This window comes from Rhinatrema bivittatum, chromosome 6, assembly GCF_901001135.1.
Source record: "Rhinatrema bivittatum chromosome 6, aRhiBiv1.1, whole genome shotgun sequence".
In the NCBI taxonomy this organism is placed as follows: domain Eukaryota; kingdom Metazoa; phylum Chordata; class Amphibia; order Gymnophiona; family Rhinatrematidae; genus Rhinatrema; species Rhinatrema bivittatum.
This window is the reverse complement of record NC_042620.1, coordinates 186,956,828-186,968,814: the sequence shown is the minus strand read 5'-3', so window position 1 is coordinate 186,968,814 and position 11,987 is coordinate 186,956,828. Positions and strand designations below refer to the sequence as shown.

Here is an 11,987-nt window from a genome sequence, read left to right as displayed (position 1 = left end):
GGCATTTACCTAGTGGTAAACAGTCCTCCCTGCAATATTCCTCTTCTAGCCCTGATAGCAGCAGGGTCCCCACCATTCTTGTACAAACCTGGTTTATGAGCAGAACACTCAAAATGAGGAAGCCAGTTTGCCCATTGTTTTTCTAAGGGTACACATTTACATAAAAACATCAGACATGCCCTACTGGGTCAGACGAAGGGTCCATCAAGCCCAGCATCCTGTTTCCAACAGTGGCCAATCCAGGCCATAAGAACCTGGCAAGTACCCAAACATTACATATATCACAAGCTACTATTACTTATTAATTACTATCAACAGTTTATGGATTTATCCTCAAGGAACCTTTTTTAAACCCAGTTACACTAACTGCTGTAACCACATCCTCTGGCAATGAATTCCAGAGCTTAACTATACACAGAGTGAAAAAGAATTTTCTTCGATTGGTTTTAAACGTTTAAAACCAAAGTCATGGAGTGCCCCCTAGTCATCCTATTATCAGAGAGTAAACATCCGATGTACATTAACTTCATTTCCTTTCATGATTTTGTAGACCTCTATCATCTCTTCTCCAAACCGAACAGCCCCAACTTCTTTAGCCTTGCCTCATAGGGGAGCCGCTCCATTCTTGTTACTTTTTTCTTAGCTATCAATATGGAGGGGCAGAGGGAAGGATTTTTAAAGGTACAGCACAGAGGAGCAACAGGGCTTATGTTAGATGCAGAACAAACTCACTCTTACCACACACTACTGTGCTTTCAGATTGGTTTTATTTAGGACTTGTAACAAGTTTTGTATTACACAGCAACAATTAATTCCAAGTACAAGTGAAAAAAAATAGAATCCTTATCTCACTTATTTGAAGGAAACTTCATGGCACACAAAAATAAAATTAAATACCTGCCAGATGACATCGGGTTTTGGTCCAGATTTGAAAAATAAAAAATAAAAAATAAAAAACCCAACCAGTCTGGTTACAATCTTTAGATGCTTGTTTCCCCCTTCTCCCTTTAAATGAGTAAAGAAAATGCACAAAGGGCCCAAAATATTTTTCATAGATGCTTTTTTTTAAATGTCTGTATTGACTTGGGTCTCGGTACAAGAGTTGCTTGTTGCATTCTGGTATGATTTTTTTTTTTTTTCCATAAAGAAAGCAGCAAACCCCCAGCATGGCCAGAGCCACTGCAAAGCTTAATGTTAGAAACTGAGCAGCATGTAATGCTTTACACCAGCCCCCCCTCTGGGCTCTCTTTCAACCTCCCCCGCAAAATGATGGGTCTTGTATAAAGGCAACGACGGGCTTAAAACCATAGTTTGGAAGTTTGTCAGGATGTGGGTTAATGCCATTAGCAGCCGAACAAATCATTCACATGGATGTTGTTGCTTAAAATCAATTTAGAAACGGGTGCATGGACTAGTGCTTATTAAAAGGGGAGTCTTTTGCAGATTCTAATAGGAAAGCCGCCATTTGTGCTTTTGACTGCAAGTTAAGAAGAATAGATCATCTTGCAAATATTTGTTGGTAGCGTATGCAACCTTAGCTGTGTGGCGGCTCGGTGAAGGAGCCCGTTGGCGGTCTCTGGAAGGCTGTTAAGGCTTCTTCAGCTGTAAGGCCAGTGTGCAGCGATGCCTACAGTGCATGAAGTGTTCTGTGAAGTCTGCCCTAATTTTGCTGCTAAAGCAACCCATGAGGGTGGAAGGAGGATGTATTGATGAAAGGTTGTGTGATAGCACTTATTTTCACTGAAAGTTCACATAGAAAACTAACCAAGTTGAAATTAAATCAGTGGCCAAGACCATTTTAAATTTTAATTTAATGTGGTTTCCTAAAGAGCCCAATATTTTCCCTGTACTGCAGTGGCACTGGAGAGCAGTAGTTATTTTTAGCTGTCTCCTACAGTATCAAGCTGAAAATCAATTGACACATTCAATTTTGTTTTTATAGAGGTGTCCACCCTGCCATTTTTGTACATACATGCAAAGATTTCAGCTTGTTTCAGCCTCTCCCTCTTAAGGCATACATAACCTGAGGAACGCTCTAGATTTAGTTAAAGACTTACTCAAGTTTCCCTTGCTAGCACGATGAACTGTCCTATGCAGTACATATATTACAAATAACCTTTTCAACTGCAGGAGTTTCCACTGCCCTACTTTAACTCAAAATGAATTTTTTTTTTATTTTTTAAAGACCCAAGGAGAATGAGTGTTCACAGATTCTACTTCTAGGTAAGAGAAAAGGCACAAGCTGACCAACCTTTAAAAATAGGGTTGGTTCAGGTCAGAGAGGAGAGTAATATGAGAGCCACACTTTACTGAAAAAGTACTGTTGGCTAGTGCTATGTAGGAGCTATAGAGCTTTCAGGAATGGGTTCCCTAGCTCTTTGGAGCTAGGTGGCATAAAGAATTTAAGTCACACTTTTCAGCTGAATAATATTCATGACTTTGCATGGATGGACACCCTAAAGCAGCAACCAACATGTTGCAGAGTAAGACTTCTCCACTGGCACTGACAGACTGCTAGGAAACAATATAAAGTCAGTCAAGATACTAGAGGGCTACCTCATGCTTTTCTGGCTATTCCTGTCAGATGATGTTTAGGGTACAGCTGGCGATTAACATAAGTGACATCGTGTGGCTTAAGAGCTCGAGTTTGACCATTAACTTTCTGGTGCCATAGACCCTGGTTACACTCTGGCTTCCCTTCATGACCTTTGCAGCTAGGGATTCTCTGTGTTGATCCTGTACTTTCCTGAATTTATTTGTTTTCACCTCTACCACTCTTTCTGTGAAGACTATTTCTGTCTTTTACTCCTGCCTGCAGCCCCTGGGAGCCTTATAGCATGACTTCTTGTTCTAGCACTTCCGTTCTAGTGCCAGGTTTACTTGTAAATTATTTATACCTTGGCCCTATCTAAAATGTCTCTCTCATAGCCCCTTCTCCTAGGGATATAGATTCAAGGCCTTAAATATCATCCTATAGGGGTTATGGTGCAGCTCTTATACCCTTTATAATCCCTTTTCTGGGTCATTTCTATCCTTTTGGAGTTATAGTCTCTTTCACTTGGACAATACTTCAGGTACAGTTTCACCAATAACCTGTACAGCAGTAAGATAACCTCTTTTCGGACTAGGGATGCCACATCCTTTGCATGCATTGCTGTGGCCACCTTGGCATGCGGATTTGTCACCTTAAGGTCAGCTAGCAGTGGCCTGGTTGGGTATAAGTCTAATTACTGGCCACCCCCCCCCCCCAAAAAAAAAAAAGCCAGATCCTGGATGCTCCCTTGGCTGTTGGTGTGGCTAATTTATAACCAGCTTGAAGTCAAAAACTGACCCAGGCAGCTAGGACTGCAAGGCTCCTGTCTGGTTTAAGGGGTGGTATAGAGCTTGGAAAAGGAAGGGAATTGCTGCAGGGGCAGCAGGATTGAAGGAAGATGAAAGTCACCATAGCCTGCTTTACTCTCCTATTGTAAAGTGCTTACTCTAGGTGGATGGAGCATGTTTGGTTTTGGAGCCCCAGTGCTTACAAGAAGTGAAAGCTAAACTATACCCGCACTCTTAAACATGTTCACATCAGAACAAAACTACACCTGAGCACTAACTCTCTCTCTAAAGTGGTTATCGCAGTGAAAGAGAGCCAGGCTCCAGCGTGATTGCACTGGAAGAGGAGCAGGTTGGGCTAGAGCACAGTAAAGAATAGCTGAGTGGTTAGCAGGGGCCTGCACTCCCTCTTCATCCAGGGCTGTCCTTCAGGGCCTGGCACAAGTTAAATCTCGAGTGCAAACCCTCTAGGGCAGGATAACGGCAGCCGTACCTAAGGTGTAGCTTACCTTCAACTCAGTTTTGGTAAGGTAGCTAATTCAGTCTAAAATGCACAGCCAAGCCCTGGCTCCTTTAATCACGCCAAGGTTCAGAAGAGGTTAAACAGGAAGTACAAGAGGCCAAAAAGAGAAGATGCCCTTCTGCCCAAGAAGCCTCAGGAATTTATTTATGATTTGGCCTTTCTGTACTATCCTTCCTCTCTTTCAACAGTGATGTTGAGGACTCTTGCTGTTGAGAAAACTATATTTAAATAACCCATACACTAAGAACAGGAAGATGTCATGTTACGTAGCAAAAACCACAGCCAGGGTTGGAGGCTGCAGGTAGTGGAAGGTTACATAGGGCTCAAGAAAATGTGTTTATAAATGTCAAGCATCAGAGGAGAAGACTATCATCGTGGAGAAGCAGAACCGAAGAGTAAAGTTTAACTGATGGAAGGAGCTAGCGCCGGAGCAAGAAGAGGAGACATTAACTGCTAAATATTTTTCGATTTGTTGCTAATGCCATACTGCCTGTTTTCTACGGATTATTGCTGCATTAACCAGCCCATTACCAGGCAATTCTACAGCTGGACCTGAAACGGAGGCAAACGGGATTTCAAAGAGATCTGTGTCCTTTATTCATCTAAATTAAAATGAAGCCCAGCCTGAAACAGAAGAAAATATCACTCCCCTCTACCACCTTTGGTACTGTAGGGTTTGTTTGTTTTATGTACCACTCTTATAATGGCACCTAACATCCAAAATAACGAGCTCTTACATCTTTCTCTCAGGATCCTTGGCTTGCAGAAACAGTGAAAAGTTGCAGTTACCATTTATGCTCAACTTAAGAGAGTAATAGGTGACAGCTCTTGTGCAGAAAGTGCTGGAGGCACACCTAAATCCATACAATTAAGCCCTGAAGTAAAACAAAACTGGATTTAACAACAGGAATGCAAATATTCATCACAGCATGGGGTGAGACACAAAAAAAAGGTGGAGGGGACTCAGAGTTTAACAATTTTGGTATTGGCAACAAATTTAAATTTCAAAACTCAGTTCAAGATCATTCTAAACAGTAGCCCCAAACCAATTTACTGTTGCTTTTTTACCCCCTTTCTTGTTCCCTGCTTTTAAAGGTTTACAGTTAGCTCCCTGCATGACATGAGAAGTTATAAGAAAAAGAGACAGCCAGCCACACCCACAGTCCCATTAAACAGTGTTCAAATCATGGTCCAGTACCTCTCCATTATAAAACAATCCCAGCAATTAAAAAGCATATACCGCAGCTAAAATCCATTAAAAGGCGATACTAGCAATAGCGCTCTGGCCTAGAGAGAGAGTCACTCCCAAGGTTGCTGCTGCTAATTGATTTGTGCATAAATATTGCTTAGAATTTATAAAACGTGTTAAACTATTGGTTGTATGGAAGAATTGGACTAGAAAGGTACATGGGTTAATAAATCCCTTCTCAAGTGGAAGACAACCACAAGCCATGAGACATGGCTTTCTGTATGAGCCCAGTACGTCATTGTTTATCTACTTTTAGTATTGGCTGTGCCTCCCAAATGGACATTTAGCTATTTGATTATATAAAATAACCTGTCTAGGGCTGTTCTCGACAACTAAATCTGAAAGGGGTAAGGAGGCAATCAGGCCCATCTATGGCCCTGATGTAATAAGATGGGCTCAGCTGTCTGCTCTCTCCACCATTGTGGCAAGGAGTTTAGCACACAAACCCAAGGTTAATTAGCTATGATGCCCCAAATGCAGAGTTGAGTAGGCTTAATCCATGCTTAACATTGGAAATCTAACTCCTGCTCAGAAGTAGAGTCAAATTTCAGGGGCTAGTGTTAGTCTACGGCGCTGAAGCTAGAATGAATGGTGTAAGGGGGGGGGGGGGGGGGGTCCTTTAGTCAGCATTTGTGCACAAATCATTTTGTATGTGCAGAAAATGTGTACAGAACATAATTTGAAAGCACAAAATAGCACAAAAGCGATGTTCCTAACTTGCGCTTTGTGCATGCAGCTTTCCCGCACACATCGTATTTTCTACAAACAAATGTGCCGCATGATTTATGCACACAAAGCACCCTTTGTAGAGAAGCCATGTTTTACGCCTGCTAAGCATGACTTTCCTTGGGTGGGCAGGGGGTTTGTATTTGCTTAACTCCTGCTGCAGGAGCTGTGCTGAACTCCAGCCCCCTCTTTACTCACACCCCAAAAGAAGTCAGCTCCTATTACAGAAGAGCCTGAAGAAGCAAGACACTGAACTCAGCCTACAGAAATGGCCAGGGGGGGGATTTGTGCTTTAACTCTTGATAGTTTACTGCATCAGGGGTTTGTTTGTTTGTTTAACACAAACAATGAATTATGTGCTGGCTTTCGGAGCATAGTCTGAATGTGCAACTTGTTCCATGGAGCCCTAGATCAGGCTCTAACAAATGTGCCATGTAAGACTATGCTCCTGGTTACAAATGTTTCAACCAAAACCTGGCAAAGCAATTTACATCTAAGCCAACTGGGTAATATTTGATTTTATGTGGGTTAGTAAATTTACACCTTGGCAATGCAAAATTAGGAACAGAAGAAAATCAGAAGCATACAAAACAACCTCTGTTCTCTCTCCCAAGCTGCTTCCTCACTCCCCCTCCTTCCCCTTTCAAAGGAACTTTGTTTCCCCAAAAATGCATTCTAACTTATTTGGAGGAAAATATTTGTTATGCCCAGTGTCATCGAATAGGATCTCCTAGCCAAGTTCTACTTTCCCTGACCCCACGATTTTGGTGACTAAAATTTGCTAAGCACTCCCTGAGATGTGCAGGCATCCACTGCAGAGCTGGTAGAGAGGTCTGGTGTTTCAGCAAAACACATGAAACGGTGAACATAAAATAAAAAGCAATGAAAAGATAAAAGACTGCCCTGAAAAAGGTTAGTACTAGCTCTCATTACTGTAATAAAGGCACCAGAATAATCCTCTCCAACCTTAATGCTGGTAGATTGGCACAATATCGTTCATGCAAGGTCTAGAGTTTTTTCATGCTATGAGCTGAAATGCTCTGAAAAAGTAATACTATTTTCCTTTGTATCAAAGAAGCCTGGTCTCCAAAGACATTTTTAGCTTATTACTGTTTGCTGCAAAGAGGAAAGGGTTAAAAATCCCATACTGTCTGAATAACTTAGGGAGGTTTTTGTGCTATCCGCTAGTAAACCTTTTCTCTCTTGTTCCCAATCCTACTTCAGGGGTGGCCAATTCTGATCCTCCAGAGCCCCAAACAGATCAGGTTTTCAGGATTATCCACATATCAACGGCGGCAATGCATGCAAATCTCTCAGCTGCATATTAATTGTGGATATCCTGAAAACCTGGTCTGTTTGAGGCTCTCAAGGACTGGAATTGCCCAGCCAGGACTACTTTTACAACAGACATAACATTTCATAGAGAACTGATCAGGTGGTCAACCCTAGGAAGCCAATGAGTACTCCTCTGTCCCTTAGGCAGCAGAAAAGCTTGCTAATGTCACACTGTGCAAGACATCTGTATACAGAATAAGATCTTGCACTAGTCAAGTTGAGCAATTCACCTAGCTAAATATCCCAAAGTACTTCATCACTCCTAATCTCAGGGCCCCTGTAGAACTCCTTGAAGAAACTTTATGCATTTGTGTGACTACAGCAAATTCAGATTCCCCCACTTTTTCACCCCATTCTATACATATTAAAACAAACCCGAGAAAAGGCTAGAACAGTAAATGAAACTGAAACACTACTCACTACCTTTATTAATAGCATGCAATCTATATCATTTTACATATATTAAAAAAGTCTCCAATTACTTTCAAGCTATGATTACATAGCATTGCCCCATAATCTACAGAATTTAAAGTTTTACTAACTAAAAAAAATAAGCATAAAACCCAAATTTCTTTACATTAGTACTGCATAATAAAGCATAAAACCAGCACGAGTTGACCAATAAACCCCCTTCCACAGCAGTTCTGCAGATTAAAGAAATGTATGCTTATCAGTACCAAAGTGTAAAAGTGCTTCTGGGACACATCTGCATGCAAGTACCTCTTTCTACATATGGTGTTATGCAGTTTGGTTTAGTGGAATATGCACCCCACACATGTGCAAAATTTATTCTGAACTTAGAAAACGTCTAAGATGAGGGGTTAAGCCAGTTCAGACTAGTGTTATTGGAGACTTCCCCCAAGTCCAAGACATAGACCATATCTAGTAACTGGAGAAAACTATAAAGCCCTCTTAGATGGAAAAAAAATATTTTGCTGCACTATACCACAGGCAAGTGCCTAATTACTGGTTCAGAATCAGTGCTGTTTTTAAAGGGGGCTCCTTGAAAAAAAAAAAAAAAAGAACAGGTCAGGATCAAAAGCATAAAGGTGATGATTGTGCCTGAGGAGAAAGGGGTGTGAAGCAAGTGTCCCTCAATACAGAAAACTGCAGGATTGTAAGCCAAGATAGTCAGTGAACAGCCATTTCATGAAAACATTCAATTTTTGGAATCTGATCACTCTTCTGGGAGCGTCACCAGCAAGATGTGACGAATGAGCTAATCAGTTTTATTCTAGCTAACATTTTTCTGCTAATAATGCAGCAAAAAAAAAGTCTACAGGGACTTCCAGTCACCAAAAGATATGCAATTGTTGCTTCTTGTATCTCTAATGGAATATTTAACTTTAACAGCTCAACCATGCTGCTACCTAATCTGTATTTTTCACTTGATTAAATTCAGTTTTTCAGCGCTTTGAAAAATCACTGTTGCACTCTCTCAGCTATTTCTAAACCAGCGGTTCCTAAACCTATCCTCCGGGACCCACAGGCAGAATTTTCAGACTATCTACAATACATATGTATGAGACTTTTCCCATACCACTGAGGCAGTGCATAGAAAATGTACCTCATGCATATTCATTGGAGATACCTTGAAAACCCAATCATTAGGGTCTCTGGTCTAGACATCTGTGCACATATGACCATTTGCATCAATTGTTAAGTTCTTTCAATCTGGTCATTTAAGGTAGGTTCAGATAGCATTGCTTAAGGTATCAGAGGCACAATCCATATGTCCAATCAAATATCATGGACCAGTACAAAACACAGGCCTACCTTTCATTTCTCTGTGGGCAATGTAGGAGCTGCCTAGATACTGCTATCACATGTTGCATTAAACAAAAATCCTGGCACAGCGGGTTCCAGACTAGCACTGGGTCTACTATAAATCACAACTTTTACAGTAGTGCTCTTCCACAATGTTGAGACTACAGTAACAAGCTGTAGAAGTCTGACCAAAAATTCCAAAACATTTGCAGAATCCTGAGATTTTAAGATACTATTGAGTCTATAATGAAAGGTGGCCAGGATCACTGCCCTCCCTCCAGACGTAATTTTATGCTATAACTCTTTGGTGCCAGCAGGTCAGGAAACCCAGCTTGAGTGCATTCAGTGCCTGCAGTTCATTGAAATCCTGACTTCTCATCTACAGCACAGGAGGCTTTTCTCAGAAATAAGAGTGTATGAGGAAATGGATCCAAACTGCATGCTCATTGACATCAATCTAGTTATGCTGAGCAGCTGCGGAAGTGTTCAATCGTGTTAAAGATGCAACCAATTCCTGGCTCTAAAAATGAGCTCTGAGCTCCCTATTTCAGAATCCAGCTGAATCTGTGTGTAGGAAGAAAGGGTAACAGCCACTGGCTGGTTAGGTTTAACCCTTGGCAATGTCAATCTAGATTGCCCAGTGCCAGGGGTTAGTCCTGTGTGCTCCTAGGTTTGTTCTTCCTGCCATAAAAAAAAAAAGTCTAAATATGACAATACTAATGTGCCATCTTTCCATAGGTTCATTACATCCCCAGTTCATCTTTGAAAAGTATCATTTTATTCGACCAATCAACTTTATACTGCTTACGGCTGCTGTCGGCAGCAGGAAGATCATTTATTCAATTTGTATCACTTTTTTTTAATAATGAAAAAAAAGTGTTTCTTCTAACTCCTTCACTCAGTTCACTTTGGGGGCTCCCCCACCCTAAGGGCTGCTGTAAAGTGGGAAGCCGTGTGAGTTCCTATTACATGAAGTACACCTCTGCTGTCATCACTCGGAGTAGTGCATGATGGATTCCACATAGTTCCCAGGGAAAAGGCCCGTCACTCCATTCATGACACCTTCGTACCAGCCGTCATCATTCTTCTTAATGACATAGATGATGGCTCCTTCCTGGAACGACAGCTCATCTTCCTTGTCTTTTGTGTAGTCGTAAATTGCCACAACTATGAAAGAAGAGAACACCAAACACAGGAAAGATGAAAGAAAATGCACAACATGGGTGTGCATTATATAATCATGATCATTAACAGCTTTGAGCCAAACTTTTATAGACACTGAGGATTAAATCAAATTCTTACTATTTAGAGAATGAGATAAGTAATATATTAGTTCAGCTGTTCTAGCTCCCTTTTCCTTGGTGGCAGCAGTTGACTTTTCCAAGCTCCAGGCAGAACACTGCTATTTAGCATCCAAAATGTTGAGATTACTTACCTGATAATCTCCTTTTCCTTAGTGTAGACAGATGGACTCAGAACGAATGGGTATAGTATGCTCGTGCTAGCAGTTGGAGACGGATCTGATGTCAGCACGGGTATATATACCCCCACAGGAAGCGTAGCAACTTAGTAATCTTCCTTGCAAAAGCTGTTATGGATATGTGTACTGACGCTCAGTGAAAAGTGAAACAGGATTCCCCTGACCGATTGACAGTAGCTGGAGACCGCCAGCATTCCCAACCGGAAGGCGTTATCACCTGGTAGAGTGTACGCTCTTATGGAAACAGATGACATGGCTTACCTTGAATCGGTGAAACCCATGTACACAGGCAGCTGGGCAGGATGCTGAGTCCATCTGTCTACACTAAGGAAAAGGAGATTATCAGGTAAGTAATCTCAACATTTCCTGGTGTGTAGCCAGATGGACTCAGAACAAATGGGATGTACAAAAGCTTTACTCCCAGCCTGGGCGGGAGGCTGCCTGAGGACCATGTAGGACCACCCTCGCAAATGCTGAGTCCTCCCTGGCCTGGACATCCAGACGGTAGAATCTGGAGAAGGTATGGAGGGAGGACCATGTCGCCGCTTTACATATTTCTGCAGGCGACAGCATCCTGGATTCCGCCCAGGGTGCCGCTTGTGCTCTGGTAGAATGAGCCTTGACTTGTAGAGGCGGAGACTTCCCAGCCTCCACGTAAGCTGCTCTGATAACTTCTTTAATCCAGCGGGCGATGGTGGGCCGCGAGGCCGCTTCACCTTGCTTCTTCCCGCTGTGTAGGACAAACAGATGGTCCGTCTTTCGTACTTCTTGTGTCACTTCCAGATATCTGGGCAGCAATCTGCCAATGTCGAGATGGCGTAATAAACGCCCTTCTTCAGATTTCTTCAAACCCGCCGTGGTAGGCAAGGATATGGTTTGGTTAAGATGAAACTGTGAAACCACTTTAGGGAGAAAGGAGGGAACCGTGCGAAGATGGATAGCTTCAGGAGTGATTCTGAGAAAGGGATCACGGCAGGACAGTGCTTGTAGCTCTGAGATGCGGCGTGCTGAACATACAGCCAGCAAGAACACCATCTTCAAAGTGAGAGAACGGAGAGACAGGCCCCGAAGGGGTCTGAAGGTGGCTCCCGCGAGGAAATCCAAAACAAGGTTAAGGTTCCATAAGGGCACCGGCCACTGCAGTGGCGGACGAATATGCTTGACTCCTTTCAGGAAGCGAGAAACATCTGGGTGCTTGGCAATGGTCTTGCCCTCCCTCCTGGGGCCGTGGCAAGACAGTGCAGCCACCTGAACCTTGATGGAGCTGAGGGAGAGACCCTTCTGAAGTCCATCTTGCAGGAAATCCAAAACAATAGGGATTGTGGTCGCATGTGGATTGGTGCCATGAGTGTCGCACCAGGCTTCGAATACTCTCCAGATCCTTACGTAGGTGAGGGATGTGGAAAACTTGCAAGCTCGGAGGAGTGTATCTATCACGGGCTCCGAGTAACTTCTTTTCTTCAGTCTAGCCCTCTCAATGGCCAGACCGTAAGAGAGAATTGAGCTGGATCCTCGTGGAGGATGGGACCTTGACGTAGGTGGTCCCGGAGAGGAGGCAGGGGAAGAGGCTCCCCTGCCAGTAGTCTTCT

The 11,987-nt window shown here is 42.7% G+C and overlaps 1 protein-coding gene across 1 annotated transcript in view; it reads right to left on the bottom strand.

Annotated features, from left to right (window-relative positions):
- Window positions 1-1,059: 1,059 nt before the first annotated feature.
- The window catches only part of ABI2 (abl interactor 2), a 290,182-nt gene continuing 279,254 nt past the window's right edge, over window positions 1,060-11,987 (bottom strand). Inside the window, 1 exon segment of the mRNA XM_029606307.1 lies at window positions 1,060-10,085. Within this exon segment, the coding sequence (XP_029462167.1) occupies window positions 9,910-10,085 (176 nt within the window). The 3' untranslated portion in view covers window positions 1,060-9,909.